Source organism: Thunnus albacares, chromosome 13 (genome assembly GCF_914725855.1).
Source record: "Thunnus albacares chromosome 13, fThuAlb1.1, whole genome shotgun sequence".
Lineage (NCBI taxonomy): Eukaryota > Metazoa > Chordata > Actinopteri > Scombriformes > Scombridae > Thunnus > Thunnus albacares.
The window spans coordinates 6,826,253-6,846,048 of NC_058118.1; the positions used below are offsets into that span (position 1 = coordinate 6,826,253).

General features: G+C 42.9%; 1 protein-coding gene across 7 annotated transcripts in view; it reads left to right on the top strand.

Moving 5' to 3' along the window:
* mtmr4 (myotubularin related protein 4) overlaps positions 1–19,343 on the top strand; it is a 44,585-nt gene extending 25,242 nt beyond the window's left edge. For 4 of the 7 annotated variants that reach the window (XM_044369883.1, XM_044369877.1, XM_044369882.1 and 1 more), the window contains 17 exons: positions 3,473–3,589; positions 4,662–4,691; positions 5,261–5,343; positions 6,997–7,163; positions 7,255–7,351; positions 9,055–9,168; positions 9,314–9,513; positions 10,478–10,606; positions 11,784–11,895; positions 12,495–12,690; positions 12,882–13,067; positions 13,254–13,424; positions 13,833–13,987; positions 14,173–15,640; positions 15,797–15,907; positions 16,077–16,165; positions 17,461–19,343. In XM_044369883.1, coding sequence (XP_044225818.1) covers positions 3,473–3,589; positions 4,662–4,691; positions 5,261–5,343; positions 6,997–7,163; positions 7,255–7,351; positions 9,055–9,168; positions 9,314–9,513; positions 10,478–10,606; positions 11,784–11,895; positions 12,495–12,690; positions 12,882–13,067; positions 13,254–13,424; positions 13,833–13,987; positions 14,173–15,640; positions 15,797–15,907; positions 16,077–16,165; positions 17,461–17,638 — 3,603 coding nt within the window. In that variant the 3' untranslated portion in view covers positions 17,639–19,343. The remainder of the gene's footprint in view (positions 1–3,472; positions 3,590–4,661; positions 4,692–5,260; positions 5,344–6,996; positions 7,164–7,254; positions 7,352–9,054; positions 9,169–9,313; positions 9,514–10,477; positions 10,607–11,783; positions 11,896–12,494; positions 12,691–12,881; positions 13,068–13,253; positions 13,425–13,832; positions 13,988–14,172; positions 15,641–15,796; positions 15,908–16,076; positions 16,166–17,460) is intronic. The other 3 variants (XM_044369884.1, XM_044369878.1, XM_044369881.1) reach the window with 1 other exon arrangement.
* Positions 19,344–19,796: the final 453 nt, after the last annotated feature.

Sequence of the window (19,796 nt, forward strand, 5' to 3'; positions counted from 1 at the left end):
CTGTGGAGGAAACGTGACACAGTATCTTCTGCTGCACTTGCTGGCACTCAGTGACTCATGCACCTACTTTTGGAGCACAGCTTGTTTAATGCAGTTCCCGGTCTGTACAGCATGTTAACTATGACACTCTCAGCAGGACGTGTTAGGGCTCTTCCCCAGCAGAGCAGCACACAGACTTCAGTAACCGCACGGTGTCATTTCACCCATTTCTACTGCTGTTGAGGTGATATTTAATACAATTTGGGTACAAATGCAGAAATGCTTGTGACAAGGCTTTCCATTTTTTAAATTGTAAAACAGTATGCAGCTTTTTTTCCCCCTCACAATCAACAACCTCAGAGTTTCCATCCTTGTTTGTGCACCTGTCACTTTAAACTCAGTTATGTCACAAAAGTTGAAACATTCAAAACTTCACTGTCTGATTTGAAATATGCCACTTTTTTGAAGTCCTAGTGCAGGGTGCCGTGGGGGGCTGCTACCTATATTTGGCTCTGTTGGTGTCTGAGCACCGAGTACTACGTGCTCCATTTCTCAGGTTAAGCTGTACTCTTTCCCTCATCATGCTTCCCGTCACGACGCGCACACATGTATTCAGTTAGAGATGAGCAACAGCAGGTGCAGTGATAAATGTCAGGGGTTTAATTTTTTTTTTTTTCATAAGCTCACTGGACCAACAGTCATCAGTCAACAGTATGAAGAACTGACAGCTTTTGACCTCTTGCCAATCAACAATATTCCTTTAAAAAAAACAAGAGTAGTTTAAATTTGTTATATGTATTGTCTCTTGTTTTTGTCATGAGTGGTAAAAGGTAAGTTGACTGAGTAAATGATGACTTGTATTTATGGGTCTGTCAGTTGCATCCAGCTTATGTGCTCTGCGCACTAACTAAGGCTGTGCTTTTAACTGTGTTGGCTAACGTTGTTTCAAGTAAGCCTGATTTTCTGACATCTTACCATAATCCCCCATCTGCCCTGCTGCATGTCCTCTTTTAACATGCATCAGTGGGTCCTCCTCTGCATGACTCAGCAGTGCATGCTAATGCAGGATGAGGTAATGTTGTCTCTAAGCAACACTGTTGTCCTCACTACCAGAAACTAAACAACAAGAGCTGAGTCGCCATCCGTGGTCCCCAATGACTATGATTATATTAAAGCAGCCAGAATATTAGTGCAGGCAGACAAGCATGCAGAAGTGATGACTGAAAAGTGAAGTGTGAATCAGTCATGTAAGTAAGGAATGAATGAGCGTAACACAATCCTCAATTTGTCAGCTCAGAGAGCGATGTCACAGCGATGATATATCTCCCAACAGGCTTTATTGTTTTACATCACCTAGAAGGAATGTTTTATGCAAGGTGATTGGAAATTGTTTAATCTCTGTACATAATGTTATAGCTTAAATCCTCCTGATTGACAGCAGTTATAAAAAGCCTTATAATTACTGAAATGCAGGACGTCATTTTTAAATCCCTTGAAAAAGCATCTACAGTAAACAAAACATTTACCAGAGTGGTCAGCATGAAATTGACCACTCTGAAATTGGTTGGATGCTTCCATTTTTCTATGGATTGAGACATCCTTTAGAAATTGGCAACTGTGGCTGTCTGTCTTCCACACGGTCAGCTTTTAAAGCAGCTAATGCTCTGCCTCACAATGAAATAAAAAATGTTTCTATTAACCTCTGTTGGGAACCAATTATCTTAATGTAGGGGTCTCGTTGCAGCCAAAGCCCAGGCTTGGCTGTGTCTGTAATAAAATGGGTACAAGTAAGAATGTTAATAGACAGTTTGGGGTCCCTCACTGTACCGTCAGCACTGATGCAGACAGTCTCCCAGCCCAGCCTCTTGTCTGCCTGCTCATTCAAGCTCACAAACATGCCCTCTGTGCTCACAAAGGTCCTTCTGTAAAACTAATTGGACAGCTACGCATGCACACCGTTTCATCCATGTCCCCCTTTTCTCATATTTGTAAGGTTGGTGCGCTCTGTCCTCAAGCATTACAAGTTTAGCTTCTGTTAGGCAGGATGGATTCATAAAATGTTGCAAACCTGAACTTTGCCTGTTAGTTTTGATTAGTGTTGAATATTTGAAAATGTTCAATACTCCAGTATGATGCTTATTATGAAAGGTTCAGTTAGAGCTAGACTAGCCAGGCCCATTACATTGTTTGTCCACCAGAGAACACTACAAATGGATTTTTCCACTTGAAAATGTTCTGATCAGTATCTCACCTGGTCACAATAATAAAAAAAACTCATCAAGATTGTTTGTTTATCTTATGTGTTTGTGTTTTAGAAAAGCAATACTACTGTAATTGGATTTTTAAGAACTCCCACAAAGTCATATATAAGTATCGGCCTCCGAAATCTTATTTGGGCTATAGTTTCAATACCAAAATTATGTATTTTTCGATACCTGACTTGGACTTTTTTTTACTTACCCAGTGATATATCTCAACATCTACTAGATCATTGTTTCTCAATCAGGGGACCCCTAGTGGTCTGTGGTGTCATTGCAAGGCGTCCGTGAAATAATAAAATATATATTTTAAAAGGATCCTATGGCCTTTATAGACATACACTATATCTTCAAATAGTAACTGAGGCCTTTGTTTGAAGCAGGCCTGAATTAGAGGCAGGTGTTTATTTTAATTCCCTCTGTTTGATAAGTATAATTTGTCATATTTTAGTACGAAGCCTCATTTTGATCTGCTCCTGTTTGCCCTGTTAAAGTTACTTCATTACGCTGTTAATACAAACTCAATACTTCCTCTATCCTTTTAAAATTAAAAGCCCCTAGCATTCTAGTGGACAGAAACCCTCCATTTCTTAACAAGGCTTTTATTTTGAAACATTTGCAGAGGACGTGTTGTGGAAAACTTGTTGACTTCAAAAGTTAAACATACAGCACTTGAAATGCAGCCACAGGTCCACAGGAGAAGAAATGTTGATTGGCACAAAATGTTTGTACAAACACTCATGGTTCCCAGATGATGAATCCTAATGACTTTGGTGAACCCCTTATCTTTCCTCTAGTGCCACCATGAGGTTGTTATTAGTAGTTTTTAGTGAAATGTCTCGAACGTCTTGAACGGAGTGCTATGAATTTAATTCACACATTCATGTTCACCTCAGGATAAATTGTAATAGCTTAAAAGCCTCAGCTGTACAATGGCCTTAGCACTAATTAGAAAATGTTAAACTAAAACTAAAAGAGGAAATGAGGTGAAAATTTGCATGTCAGCATTCTCTGTAGACTCTCAGTCTTGTTAGAGTCTTGTTAGAGTTTTGTATCAAGACCTTCAGTAATTAGAAAGAGCTTCTAAAACACTGAGAGCACAGGTTTAAGAATAGAAATGTGGATGTTATGATTATGCGTCCAGTAGACATAATAAAGCCTGAAAGTAAGCAGGTATTGTTGAAATGTTTTTGCTGCTTCTACTTCAACAGTCTGGTTGTTTTGTGTGCCTACAGGTGCCATTCCCAGTTCTTCAGGGGGAAGGGGTGGAATATCTTGGCCGTGCCGATGAAGCCATCATTGCCATATCTAACTACAGGCTCCACATTAAGTTCAAGGACTCTGTCATCAATGTAAGTACACATCACAGGCTATAAACCACAAAAGCAGAAATTCACTTCAGTCCAAATGGCAAGAGTGTCTCACTAGCACTGCTGTGCCACGCCACCACAGAAGCCAATAGAAGCAGAGAGGAGACTATAGTGTTTAGTTTGGACACACATAGGCCTTTCCCTTTCCCCCATATAAATTTTATAAACACATAATTGTGCAAACAAGGCAAGTAAACCTACAAGTACTTTACATGAAGCACCCGTAAAGTGGTTTAGTCAGCATAGTTGGCTTGAGCCTGTTTGTACCAGGACTCTACCACAGGAGTAGCGGGCCCTCTGATGTTCAGGCAGGGGAGGTTTAATGTGACATCTAGTCTCCAAGGGCCCGGCCCCCATTGGCACTGATGTCCACCAGCCCCGCTCCTGCTGACGTCAGGCCTTGCTCAAACACAAACAGGCCAATTGTTTGTGTTCACTGGCAGCGAAATTCCTGCTTTCTTCCCAAATCCCTGTCATCTTTTCCAGAAGGATTCTGCTCCTGGAAAAGATGACAGGGATTTGGGAAGAAAGAGAAAGGCCGACTTGAGCGCGGATCACTAGGATGTTCACGTTGACTTAGTTTAGTAGAGGAGTCAGATTTGCGTACTGAGACCAAATGTCAGCAGCTAACGGTCCCCATCGTACTGACTTCCTACTGGGAAGTCCTGCCTTGACCCCGACAACACGGATGAACTCTGTATGAATGCCAACAAGCCACAACCTCTCACCCACACCCCCCCCCCTTCACAACTCATCCCCATACTTCTAAGCTGTTTTCTTGCCCTTTGCTCCCGTCTATGTTTGTCTTTCTCTCCATGATTTCAATTTGGCTTGGTCATGTGCTGCAAGTAGCACACTGCGTGATCCACTCGGTTATCTTTCATCTCTCAACCTCTTTGATGTTCTCTTTCCTTTTTTAACTCTTCATTTCCTTTTGTCTCCTGAATTTTTTTGGTTTAATAGTTTTTTTTTTCCATTTCCTCCTGTCTTGTGTCTTCCCTCCCTCCCTCCCTCCCTCTCTCTGTGTGTGCTCCATGTTGTCACTGTGTTTTAGACCTACCCAGGTGTGGACAATGAGATATCTGTGAGTACCATATGATAAAACACCACCCTCTGCCACAGTCTAGACAGCTTTAGTCACTCAGCTCTTCTTCACTCTATTCGATTACAGCGTACCGAGGACAAATTGTACTTTACATCCATCTGAGTGCTAACACTGGGCTCATTATAATTTTCAATGAAAGCACCTTGCTCAGTGATTGTGGTGCGGTATGTTGGCTGAGCTTGAGACGTAATGAGCACCATTTTCTGCCATAAGATATGAAATAGTTGTTATTTTCTCATTCCGAATATGAACTTCAGTGGGTTATTGTGTAAATCACCTTCAGTAACACATCAGTCCACGCACAGGATTACTAAAAGGCCAAGAAAACTAAGTAGACAACCCATAGACAAGGTTTCTAGCTGTCGGTTTGTATAATAATAGAGGTCTAGGGACAAAGTCAGTATACTGCAGAGGCCTCCTTCTCCTCTACAGTAAGGTAGAAGCTGTCTGTACTAGACCAGAGGGTGGCAACCTCTTTGCAGATGTGCTGTCTGCTCTGACAGCGGGCCATCAGACTAATGACACAGACTCTCTGTCTCCCCCTACAGGTGCCTCTCAGGCTGATAGACAGTGTGGAGAGCAGAGATATGTTCCAGCTGCACATCATCTGCAAAGACTCCAAAGTTGTCAGGTAAAGAGAGAAAGTGACTCACACACTAAAGACGTCATGTTAAACTTGCAGACAGATTGATGCTGACGTAAATACATCACCATGCTCCGTTACTCGTTAGAATGAATAATACCATAGTTTAGTTCTCTCTGGCCATGAGGAGGCAATTTATATCACACTCTACCAAGCTTAAATGTTAATCAATAGTTCCAGGTTTGAAAATAGTCGTCACAACTTTTGTAGTTGTAAAAAAAAAGTGACACTAATAAAATACCAGTGGTGTTGGGCTTCTCCATCCTCACCTCTCCCTCCTGAATTACTTAATGACATTTTGGATTACGGACATCATGTCTTGTGACTTCACAGTTCAACAGGGTTATTTCTGCTTATAGTGTGAAAACACAGTATTTTGATTGTGAGATTTAAAGTTTAAGAAAGCACCAGATTGTGTATATTTTAGATGTTTTTTGTTTCTACTCTCTACTTGTGATTTCTCTTTTGGTATGCTTTTGTGTTAGCAGGACAACAGGATTTTATGTCCAGCTATTTATGCATGGAGGATTGCATTATTGTGCAATAGTGCTGAAATGATTAGTTGGTTAATTGATTAGTCAGGCAACTGAAATTTAATTTTTTTGTTATTGATTAAATGTTTAAGTCATTTATCAAGGAAAAATGTCAAATATTGACTATTTCCAGCTCCTCAAATATGAGGCTTTGCTACTTTTCTCTATTTTATGTCATTATATATATTGAAAATCTTTCCAAATTTGGCTTTTGATCAAACAAAACTAACGCTGTTTGCCAATTTTTTACTATTTTCTGACATTTTATGGACAAAACATGTAATCTGTAAAAATATTCAACAGATTACTTGATAATGAAAATAATCATTAATTGCAGACGGACAATATGTTTCATATCTTTTGTGAGAGATCAGAATGTAATAAATCACTGAAACACACAGGAAAGAATTATGATGATGCTTTGAATACTGTTATAAATATCTAGAAAGATCCATTATGATTCTGTAGTTGCATATAGGTATATTTCCATATTTTTTCTTGATAATCCTGGACATGATAACACCAGATATCTTGTAATTTTCTTCCAGTTAATACGGCTTTAGTTCTAATCTTCTAATGTTTTGTTAAAAGCTGACTAAAATAAGGATGATTGCAGGTTGTACTTTGGACTGCTCTTTGATCAGTGTATGCTCTGTGGCGTTTGTTGATTTGGAGCTGTTGTTATTGGCAGTTTTGTTTAATTTGTGATCACTACATGGTCATTTGCCAAGATCAGACAGATGGCAAATATATAACTACCACTAAGAATGCTTTCACTTGTTTAAAAAAAAAACAGTTTCAAGGGAAAAAAAATCCAAGGCCTGCTTTTATTTCACAGCAGACAGAAATTCTCATCTGTTCACAGACATCTGTAAAGTTCAAAACCTTCAAAAAGCCCTCATATTTTCAGCAGCAGATGTGCCAGCGGCATCTTGGTTCCCCATCATTAAGCAGTTATATTATTACTCTTGTTTAACGGCTGGAAAATCACTGAACATTTGAAGAAATACGTTTTTCTTGTTTTTCTCCCTGTCTCCAGTGTATAAACAAGATATTTTGATTTTGAATCTCAGTAATATTTCTAATCTTTTCATCGGGTTCTCCACAGATGCCACTTTGCAACGTTCAAGCAGTGCCAGGAGTGGGTCAAACGTCTGACCCGGGCCATAGCTCACCCATCCCGGCTGGAGGACCTGTTCGCCCTGGCCTATCATGCGTGGTGTCTGGGAGGCTGCGCTGATGATGAGGACCAGCACGTTCATCTCTGTCGCCCAGGTCCATACACACAACAATCAAGACCGAAGTTTGAGAACAGTCAGGCCTCTGAGATTGCCTGCTTTGTTAAAATATAAAAATCTGTCTGCAGGTGATCATGTGCGTCAGAGAATGGAGATAGAGGTCAAGAGGATGGGCTTCGACACACAGAACGTCTGGAGAGTGTCAGACATAAACTGCAACTACAAGTATGTCACAGATACTTTACCATAGATATCATAACACCTCTGCCGGGCAGATACTTGCACAGTACTATCACTATTAAGTGTCATGATGATTGTTTAGGAAGTGAATGATGAGTGATGGCATTTCAAGTAGCTTTTTGAGAGCTGTGACAGAGCATAGGGCTGGAATCAGGCAGGACTAGAGACACTGTCGCCATAATGTCGCCAAACTGAACAGATTGTGCGACGAACAGCTTGTGAGTGCATTGGCACATCTCATCTCAGGGAAACGGGAGTTTTGAATTAGCACTGATTTACAGAGTTACTTTTGGACGGAAAGTTGGCAGGAATATGCTTGGATTTAAATTGACAACAACATATTCCTTTTAGGGTATGTTAACGGCTTGAGAGGTTGCTCTTAGAAGCTTGTAGGATGCTCGCTGAGGACAGCAGCTACAGTATAATCAGCTTGGATTTACTGCAATGCAAATAGGTTTCATCAGTTTCCAGGAGTCATGGCAAAAAGGTGTGTCAAGATGTATCAAAGCATCCGTAGAAACTACTGCATAATCTTCTCCACAGTTGATCAATATGTCAAGTAAATTCCAAACAATCCTTGCTTTGCCAATAAATCGCTAAAAATATTACCCCCGTGTCGCGCAGTCACCTTCTTATAGCTCTGAAGCTCTGCTCTAAGTAACTTACTTAGTGATTTATTGGTATAGTAAAGATTTTGTTGAACAAACAGATCAACAGCTGAGATGTGAAATATGCTACTGGAGGGGTTTGAGAAGTTTTTATGGACATTTTGATACTTTCTGCTGGGTTACCATTTGTATCCATTGTAACTGCTATGAATTTAGGATGACTACAGCTACCGTTCTCCACATAGGAACATACAAACTTTACAGAGTCAAACTTACAGGGGGAGAGTGTTTAACACTCAGAAGATAGATTTGGAGTGGAGTATTCATTTAAATGCCCTTAACAATACAGGTACACACAGGTGAGTGTGTATACTTGCGTACCTTTACCTCATCTGACCTCTCAGTCCAGCAGCACTCTCACCAAACCCAGTCTTAAACACACATGCATAAATAGCATTTTAGCACTCACTCGAGCAGAAATAACGCAGTGATTCTGCATGTGTACCTCTGTATCCGACTCCTGCGTCTCCTTTGCTGTCTGGGCAAATAAATGCTACGAAAAAAAAGGTCAGTCTGCTCGAGGGCCCAAGAGAGCACATCCTGCTGAGGGAGACAGACACACAGGACAACTGGCTAATTAAACAAGCCGCAGCCTGCTGAGGCCCATGACTCAGCACAGTATTTCACTTTCCCTCTCTTTCTCTCACACACACACACACACTGTCTCTGTCTCTCCCTCCCTCCTTAGACAGTCAGCAGGTGACTAGAAATTGAAGATAGTATCACGGGAGAGGAGGAGGAGACCAGAGACAGATGGAGTCAGGCAGTAGCGCTCTGTGATTTGTTCTCTGCTGAAGCTGAGAGCTCTAGATGCAGTGGTGACCCTGAAAAAAAGAACACTTGTGTATTTGTAAGAATGTGTGTTTGCCGCAGCTCAAAGCACTATACTACCCTGTTTTTTCTGATTTAAAGACTCCTCCAATGCCTCCAATGCGCAAGATGTATAATTCAGCCATATTAACTGTATTAACTGTATTTATCTATGATATATGTATCTCTATGTACATCTGTCATCAACAGGCTGTGCTCCAGCTACCCACAGAAGCTTCTGGTTCCAATATGGATCACTGACAAGGAGCTAGAGAGTGTAGCTTCCTTCAGATCCTGGAAGAGGATCCCTGTGGTGGTCTACAGGTGGGTTTTCTGACACACAGTATCACATGTTTTCTCTAATTTGCACAAGAGCATTTTTTTTTTGTCATTTAGAGTTGTTCACTAACTGCAAATGTTATGACTCATCTCTGTTTGTGTTCACTGACTCTATAACCTTGGATTCCAGACACCAGAAGAACGGGGTGGTGATCGCCCGCTGCAGCCAGCCTGAGATCAGCTGGTGGGGCTGGAGGAACACAGATGATGAGTACCTGGTGACATCCATCGCCAAGGCCTGTCAGATGAACGCAGCAGCCAAGGGTACCTGTGGTGCACCAGCCTGCCGACAACGCGGGGAAGCTCCTGACTCCTCTGATAGTGATTTTGGTAAAGTTTTTTATGACATATGTATACAGATTCATCCATGCACTGTTAGAGCACTGCAGCTGACTAGAATGCAAAGGAACTTAAAGCAGTTATTTGTGAAAATGACCTCATGACATGATGAAGAGGGAAGAAAATAATTTCCGTTATTAACATATCTAACTAATATTCCCGTCTTCCAAAGTGGGCTGCCAACAGATAATGATGCAGAACATAAGTGCCCAGCAATATTCCATTAACGAATATGCCTGCATACATAAAGCCTGTTCAGCAAATGCATTTCCAATAATTTATGGAGGATTAAGTAGCATTAAATCTATTTCCTGAATTGTTTTGTTGCTTCCATTTAGAAAGAAGTACATGCATTATCCATTAATGTGACTGTATCATATTCAGAATTACGAGTTTCTGAAGAAAAGAGCAACTTTTACAGAAAAACAACTCTGAATATATTCTGAACACGGTTTTACTTTTTTGTTTGTTCGTCTCCATTTTCTATTTTGGTTATTTTTCAAAGATGACGACAATATGTCACAATACAAGTACATTTGCTGTGAAGAGAAATTCACATATGAAAGAAGCTTCACCATTATCAGTACACCATTACTGGATGCACAATAGCAGGCTAGAGAGTGAGTGGCAGCAGGACACTGAGTGCAGAAACAAGTAGTTCAGCTTAAGTCTTGAAGTAATTACCTGTCTTTCTCCGTGGTAAGGGTTGAAAGATGGTCTTTTTACTTGTGATGGTTACCAATAGCAACACTGTGTCATCAGGATGAGATATTGATTTTTAGTAGGATAGAAATAAGAGTCTGTCTGTGTTAATCATGTCCCTAACACTCTTCTGATTCCCTCCTTCTCCTTTCTCACTCCTTTTCTCTTCCCCTCCCCAGCAGTTCGATTCACACAACTCTGTCCACTCATAAAAATAAAAATAGTCTCTCTGTCCTCTCACCTGTATCTGCAGACTCCTCTCTGACGGGCGGCTCTGGCTGCGATGACAACACTGTGCCACAGAAGCTGCTGATACTGGATGCTCGCTCATACACCGCTGCAGTGGCTAACCGAGCCAAGGGCGGAGGCTGTGAATGTGAAGGTTAGTGTGAGATGAGATCAGAAAAGTCTTACATGAGTCAATACATTTGGTAAGATATTAGAAAAAAGGAAAATGACATTGTGTATGTCAACATTTATCACATTTAAATTGATCAGTGTTCTAACAATATTTTTGTCAGTCATATGACATTATCTGGAGTATGTATTCACCTCCTGTTCTTCTGCTTCTGATTCAAGCAGGAATAAGAAACTTACTGAGTAGTAACTTATAGCTGCACTCATAAATATTCTTTATTAACAATGAATCATATGACTAATTTGACTCAAAGGTGCTTTTTAGCCTCTTTTAGCTCATTTTTTGGTTTTGCAGCCCTCTCTCAGTAACCTTGTTTCCAGTGTAGATCTCACTTCTAAAGAGCCCAATATTTTTCTCAATGGAGACTAGTATATAGTTAGAATAGTTAGTTAGAGTGAATATTTGACTGCCATTTGTCAGGAACGCGACTCCAAATGAACGCTAATGAATCTCGTGTCTGCTGGATGTGAAAAATAGACACCTGATTGCTAACATGTCTGCTATGTTTATAAGGGGATAGTATGTCAGTGCTGTGTTTTCAGCTTGTTCTGACCTTAACTGGCCAAAAATTATTAATGCAGCTTTAAAGTTAATGTTTTCACCAGGTTTTGCTATCATAGCGTTGTAGAGAATACAACTGTAGGTCCCTGACATACGTTTAAGTCATTTTTCCATTAACTGTGGCAACTACAAATGTTCTAACTTCCATCAATGCTAGAAGGTTATTGGACCTGTCTTTAGAGGTCAGCCTGTTCAGAGGTCAAAGTTCAACGAAGATGAAGCTGACTGCAAAAAATCAGAATATCAAGATGTTGTGTTATTGTCTTGCATCTGTTTAAGAGGGCACTGCTCTGTCTTACTAAGCTGCAGACGATGACCTCGCTCTGCCACAGTGCTTTGATATATGATATTCAGTAAACAAAATGGAGATGATTACTGCCACCAGCGACACTCACTTTTGCAGATGGCGGTTGACCACTAAGTAATTTATGTGAAGATGCAAATGCCAAAAACTCTGAATGTTGCATCTGACTACGAGAATACCATCATCTGAACACATGATGCTGCTGTATCTTACAAACTAAGCCTTTTATACGTATTATGACCTTAATCAGAGTTGTTTATGTTTGTTTTTATTCAGAGTACTACCCTAACTGTGAGGTGATGTTCATGGGAATGGCCAACATCCACGCCATCCGGAACAGCTTCCAGGCTCTGAGGACTGTCTGCAGTCAAATCCCTGATCCAGGAAAGTAAGTCGATCTGTTTGACCTTTCTCCCTGCGCGTCTCTGACCTCGTTCGTGCCTCCCTCTCCCTCTCGCATTTTTAATGGCCTCACCTCACAGTAAGGCAACACCACACAGAGATGGGAGCGCTGCCACAGTCCTGTCTCAGTCCTGCTGAGCTGGCCAGCTGTCTGTCTGTACACACCGACAGTGGATATGTTTGTTGTGTTTCCATCCGTTCCACTGTTTACATGTATGTTTTCAGTGGGCCAGCTGTGTGTGTTTTACTAGCGTGTTTACATCTGTATCCGTGTGTTTATTACATGTGTGGCTGTATGTACAGCACATAGGTTAACCCCGTAGCTGTGCGTCACATGTTATTTTAAGGCTTGTTGTTATTCTGATGGAGGTGTGTAATGACACAGGGAGGCCTGGAGAGATGTAGGTCAGAGGCTCCCTCCTCCTGATACTGTCAGCCTCAAGTTGACCTTGACTTAACCTGAGCTGATGTATGTATGCAATATCACGGCTCCACGTCACTTCATCAGTGTAGGACAGGTTTAATATAGATTTATCTATCTAATCTCTAAAAGTGATCTAATCTGCCCCCCTCTTCTGTTTCCAGCTGGCTTTCAGCTCTCGAGAGCACCCGCTGGCTGCAGCACCTGTCTGTCATGCTGAAGGCAGCCACTCTGGTGTGTTCAGCGGTGGAAAGGGAAGGTCGTCCTGTCCTGGTTCACTGTTCAGACGGGTGGGACCGCACACCCCAGATTGTAGCCCTCGCCAAGATCCTGCTGGACCCTTACTACAGAACATTAGAGGTGAGAGTCTGTACGGTTGTTTGTAGACAGGTCAAAGTGAAGGGATACAGAAAAGACTGGGACAGAGAAATACAATGACATAAGAAGAGGGTTGTTTTACATAGATTACATGTGAACACATTGTTATAAAAATACTTTTTGTGGCATTATGATACCGTTACCTCCAGTACTGACTACCATGTGGTCCACAGGGTTTCCAGGTGCTTGTAGAAACTGAATGGTTGGACTACGGTCATAAATTCGGGGACCGCTGCGGCCACCAGGAGAACGCTGACGACGTGAGCGAGCAGTGTCCCGTCTTCCTGCAGTGGCTGGACTGTGTTCACCAGCTGCTCAAACAGTTCCCCTGCCTATTTGAGTTCAACGAGGCCTTCCTGGTGGGTACACTCTTTCACTTTACATTTTCTTGCGACTGCTTTATCAGTAAACCTCAAAAGTGTGAGAGGTTTTGCCAGGCATTACATGAAACCATGTATGTTAAGAGAGGACACAATTGTTGTGTAATCAAAGCTAGTCTTGATGTCAAAGCGCCTGATTCATATCCCATCTTACTCGTGGTCCAGGTCAAGTTGGTGCAGCATACATACTCGTGTCTTTACGGCACGTTCCTGTGTAACAACGCCCGCGAGAGGGAGGCGAGGAACATCTACAAACGCACATGCTCCGTCTGGTCCCTGCTTCGCACGGGAAACAAGAACTTCCAGAACTTCCTCTACATCCCCAGTCATGATATGGTACATACCAGTTTTTACAGTATTACTCATGCTTCTGTGGTTGCCAAGTACAGTAACAGCTGGAGGTCGCCTCCTGCTGTTCGGCATAGAGTTTCTTATTGAGGAGTAAGGTGTAGAATAAGTGGCTTGATTAATGATTAATGGATAGTATGACTCTAATTTTGACTTTCATCCCCACTCTGTCTCTCTGATCAATTATTTAAAGCATAAATTTGACTATAACCTCAAGATTAAATCATCCCACTCTCTACCTCTCTTATCCTTTATGAACGATCTCTATGAAAAGCATAGGAATGATCCTAATACATCATCCACTGCAGTGGTAGAACAGCAAAAATAGAATAATAGGCACCGTTATTATTGTATACTGACCTTCTGAAAATGTCCTTGTCGCTGTTTGTCTGCCAGGTGCTGCAGCCAGTCTGCCACACACGGGCATTACAGCTGTGGACAGCTGTTTACCTGCCCACATCCTCGCCCTGCACCGCTGTGGATGATTCTATGGAGCTCTACCTCCCCCCGAGTGTCACAGGAGATGAACTCACCTCCCGCTCTCTGGACAGGTATGTTTGTTTGGTGCAAATTACTGTCTGTACTTACTGTTCTTGGCATATTTACATCAATTCAAAATGCTTCTGTTGTGTTACAGAGAGGCAGACTGCCCTCTAGAGCCCTAAATAGAGAATTGTATCTTTGCCATTTCTGCATATGTGGAATAAATAGATCCTTATGTATTTCTGATTTCCAGACTTCCCAAGACCCGCTCCATGGACAACCTGCTGTCAGCTTTTGAGAACGGGGTGCCCCTGACACGTACATCCAGCGACCCCAATCTCAATAAGCACTGCCAGGAGGGTCGCTCTGCCCTGGAGCCCTCGCCCGCCACAGAAGGACCCTCTGCAGACAGCTCTGACGAGGTCATACCTGACACTGGACTGGACAGCAGTGATGGGGAACCTTTACATCAGAGTCCTGCCAAGACTCCAGAGGGTGACCAAGGTGCAGAGAGCTGTGAAGACACACTAGAGGAGCCCTGTCTCACCACTCAGCCCCTGCCCTCTCTGCCCCTTCCCCCTGTCCCTTTCAGTAAGGACGTCACACTCGCTCACACTCCCTTCCCCACTCCTGTCCTCCAACAAGCTTCGCCTCAGATCACCAAGCCTCAACTCCCACCTCCTCCACCGGAGGCTGAGAGCCCCTGTAGGACTGCTGACAGCACCACGTCACCCTCTCATAAATCAGAGCCGTGCTTACCTCTCCCCTGCAACGGCACGCAACCTGCAGCCACCACACCCACCTTGCTGCTTAACGGCCACATTGACAGCAAAACAAATGGCCTTCCACAATCTGCAGACCTGCTGGCTCTGAAGCAGCTAACGTCACTGCTTCCCATGGAGGACTCCACAGAGACTCTCACAGGTGAAGGAGAGCTTCCCCCCGCCCTGCCTCCCACAGAGAGCAAGGATCTTACCCAGAATCATGTAAATGATGAGGAGCAGCCTGAGTCGCAGCCACAAGTTCAGTCCCAGAAGGAGAAAGAGGACGTGAGGACAGATGTAGTGAAAGGAAGAGAGCGTGTGTTAGCGGTTGCAGCAGCTCCTGTAGACTGCACCCAGATAGCAGCTCGCCACCTGATCTCCCAGAGCCAGCTGTCTGACCTGTCCCTGCTCGGCTCCCACTGGGAGAGCGTTCAGGGTCTGGTCCAGTCTGCCTGTCACTCTGGCGTCAGCCGGGCCTTGCAGGCCAACACTTACCAGAGCCGCCGGCTTGCCAGTAAACTGCTCCGCTCCCAGGGCTTCGCCATAGCCAACGGGTCCCAGTGCTGCCGCAGGGAGGCTCTCTGTTGTCCCAGCAGCCCCTTGCAGGTTGGATGGCTGTCTGCTGCTAGGAGTGCAGGCTACACCGGTCTGAATGGACCTGCTATGGCTGCCCTCAACAGCTACTCCCTGGCAGGCCATCAGCTTCTACCGGTGTCATACTCCTCACCCTCCGCTTCCAGCTCCCCTCCCCCTCCGCAGGCCCCAGCTTACCTCGATGATGACGGGCTGCCGGTGCCCATGGACGCTGTTCAGCAGAGACTGCGGCAGATCGAGGCGGGCTACAAGCAGGAGGTGGAGGTGCTGCGGCAGCAGGTGCGACAGCTGCAGATGAGGCTGGAGAGTAAACAGTACAGCACTCCTCCCTCAGAGCCAGACATCGACTACGAGGATGACATTGTGAGTAGCTTTTTCCCATGATGTCAGACAGCAGAAACTTTTTTTCCTGTCTGCTGTGTTTGTAAATATTTACTTTTGATTATCTTCAGAAAGTCCTCTCTCTTCTTTTAGGTCTATCTGTTTTCTCATCTTGCCTTTTTCTCTCTGTTTTTTCAGACATGTCTGCGGGAGTCAGACAACAGCAACGAGGAGGACTCTCTATCGACACACAGCGAGGACCGTCTGTCTGAGGGCAGCTGGGATCGAGTGGAGCGTAAGGACACAGAGGTCAGCATCCTTCAGAGCTTTATCATCTAATTTAGCTTCCGTCTCCTCTCCCTCACCTTCCTTCCTCCCCCTCACCTAAATGACTCAGAGCACCACTAATTACCAAACACTTTTCTGATAAAGATGTCTCTGTGTGTATGTGTGTGTGTGTGTGTGTGTGTTTGTGTAGGTCACGAGGTGGGTTCCCGACCACATGGCCTCCCATTGTTTCAACTGTGACTGTGAGTTCTGGATAGCCAAGAGACGTCACCACTGCAGGTGGGGCTTCACTGTGGTTTTCTTACAATAACAAACACAAGAACACAAAGAAAATATCACATTTCCCAACAAATGAAAAAATCAACTTTGGTACACTGTTGGTCAGTCAGTTCTCCTCTTTCACTGACTTCACTGGGTTTGAAATATTTCTTCACATGTTTGTTTTAAAGAGAAAAATGTCCCCACTTAACCAACATCATCCTCATTGGTTAATAAAGTCTCACTCTTAATAGTCTTTGTGATTCATAGCTTATCAGTCTACATTCATTTACTTGTGATACCTTGTGCTCCTCATTGTTTCCTTGTATTATCAGGAGTGTTGTTCTGGGTTACTGCAGTGTTGTGGCTCAAGCCCATCGGCTTGGCAAATGATGATAGATTAGATTTCCTTTTTTTCTGGCGAACCAAAATGTTGAACCGTTCCTCTAAACCTTTAATCCCTAATATCTCCTTCTACTCTCTTCTATGGTCACTAAATCAAGATGAGCTTAAAAATCTAATTTGTTTATCCACTCATCAAAATAATTCGATCTAATCATTTGTTCAGGAGAGCTTACTATTATCTTTTAAACTTGAGGTGTTTTTTGTTGGCCCATTTCTCTCTGTACTCTCTTGTTGCAGCACGATTCTGCCAGTGAAGCAGCCTGCAGTTCAAAGACACTCTGATTTGTATTTTCTAGGCAGTAAATCAAGTTTTTTTAGATCAATTCAGCATCAAAGGTCCTTGGGTAGCTATTTATATTTATATTCACTGAAAAACCGAGACAGGTGTCCTAAATTGGAAAGAGATTGATATTCACAGACAGGACATCACTCTGCTGGTGCTGTGTGTGTGTGGGAAGGACAAAATGTACAAGTCCACACACAAGATGTTCAATAAGTGTTAGATAGAGTCATTAGTATCAGTCCAGTTCTCAGTGAAGCATAAAGCTACACATGCTCAACAACTAATCAGACTTTGTTATGTGTTCAGCTTGTCAGTTACTGAAATGCATCAAATCAATACTTGAGCTTCAGAAATGTTTTACTTTTAAAAAACATTCAGTGATTTAAGATGATGGTGTTAACAAGGGGTATTTATTATTCTACTGTATAAAGCCTGTTAATTAATGCACGTTGTTATATTTCACACACTTTTTGACACACACACACACACACTGAAGTTTTTTTATTTTTTGGTCTGTCTGCTAATAAAATCAGGATTCAGGAATCATCGGATCCAGATAAATGCCCTGTTCCTTTCTTGTATTAATAAAATATCTTACTGTAACACTCTGTGTGTTCTCCATCTTCAGGAACTGTGGCAATGTGTTCTGTAAAGACTGTTGTCATCTGAAGCTGCCCATCCCAGACCAGCAGCTGTATGATCCGGTGTTGGTCTGCAACACCTGCCATGACCTGCTCCTGGAGTCCCGCACTCGCGAGATCCGCAGCCAGCAGCTTAAGAAGGCCATCGCCACAGCCTCCAGCTGAGAGAAGCGTCCTGTAGCATGGCCCGCCTCGGCTCTGTCCTGGTCGTTTTGGACTGATGAGCTGAGCGCTCCCGTTGTCACCCCGACCTGTTGTGGTTTTGGCTGCGGGGAGGGTGGGTGAAGGATGAGGAGGAGTTGTTGCTGTTTGGGAGGCTCGGTTTGGAAGCGGAGATGCACTGTGAGGCTGTCTGAGCGGCGGAGAAGAGGAAAGGGAGAGTCTGTGAAGTGGGAGACTGAGATGGAGGCGTGGCAGCAGGGGAGGTTTTCCTAAAGAACACACCCCTTCTGTTCAAGACATTTTCAGCCTGGAGCGCTGCAGCGTCCCGCTGCCTCCACACGGCTCTCCTCTAGCGGTGCCCTGTCCGAGACACATCTCAAACCTGTCCGCCCCAGCAGAGTCACCCACCTTTAGTACCAAACACCTGCACCCTCCGTATAGACACTGTCTCGCACTTCAGAGGACAATCGCTCACCCTTCCACGTGTCGGGGACTCCAAAGCCTTTACCTGTACTACTGGAGGCTTTCAACTTTAAAAGAAAAGAATTGCTGCTACAGTATTTAAAAGTCTAATTTTGTATTCTTATTTTGTGCACTACTAGCTGTTGTGTATTTGAGGGAATTTGAGACCAAACTTGAGCAAAAGGGAGAAATCTGCTGTTTACTTTGCCATCGCATCTTTTTCTTGGAGCCTGAATGTAATATGTAATGGGTAACTGGATTGAGTTTATGTCAATGTGCATTTGGTGGGTCGTATATGTGTTCATTGCTGCAATGTGTTTTCAGAATTATGTATATGCACAGTCAATGTGGTTCTGTCTTTATCAATGCTTTCTCTCCAGTATAACACGTTGCAACATTTTGAGAGATCCTTATGGACAGATTGATGCAAGGCTGCGTGTTGTTTGTTTCGTGGGACGTGTGCTTGGTATGTTAAGAGGAAGAGAAACACGTGAACGTCGGGAGACAGCAGGCTACTGTAAAGTCGTCTTCTGATTTGAGAAAAAAAATGAACGTACTGTGGGTATCCTGTGAAGTGACAAAGGACTTTCCAACAGAGTTTTCTACTGAGATGCTTGTGAATGAATGGCTTAATGTCCACATAAAGCTTGACGTCCATCTGACTGATGACTCCTCCTCAGATTGTTAACTGGCAGTAACGACTGCTCGGGGAAAGACTGAACAAAGTGCTCGGAGTTTCTTCTTCTGTTTAGGGGGATTTCGGCCACAGTCCCCTTTTAAAAAAATGTGTTTGTGTCTACTGGTTGTTCCTTGACAATAGTGCCATATTTTGTTTGTTCTTTTGTCTATTTTTAAAGCCTTTTTTCTTTCTAATGGATGGCAGCAGGTTTCTAATTGGCCACCTCTCTGTATGTTTTAATGGTACAGATAGTTAGCGGCTTAATAACACTGAGACAACTAAAGATTAACAGACGGTTCAGTTTGATAACGAGGCTAACCATTTCAATGGATGATTGGATGTCACTGAATTAGTTAACCTGTGTGGTTATCCATTGTCTAATAATTGGGATTTTTATTCACACGGTGTTCATGAAGTCAAAATCTCTAAGAGGAACTCAGAAATGTAATATACATAGTGATCTGATCTGTAGTGGTGGCTAAAACATGTCACTTAATGAATAATTGTTGTAAAGAAATGCACTGTAAAAGTTAAATCCCATGGGTTAAAATAAAAGATTATATCATGCCTCTGTTTCACAGCTTGCTTATTTGGTTGTAGCTCTGGAAAAGTGTTGAAAGGGTTTTAGACTTATTTGGTCTTATCATTAGTACCAAAGTGTTATCGCCAGTAAAGCAGGCGGTTATGAAGCTGAAAAATCTGAATACCTCGATGCGAGACAGACAGTGTGTGATGAAATCAGCTGGTACATCATTAAAAGGCTCAAACTCACTGTTTACTACCTGGTAGACGATAAAAAGTGAAGTGGAGGAGAGGAAAAAACATTTATAACCATAGATCAAGAAAACTGTACTATACCAACATAACCTCAGATTCACTTCACAACAAGGTGGCAGCCCCCAAGAAGTCTGTAAGAATAGAAAGTGCAGGTTATAGTTTACAATAAAAACCAAACCCAAAAACATCTAAACAAAGGTACCAAACTGATGGAGCACCCTGTACAGCACCAGAATGGTAAGG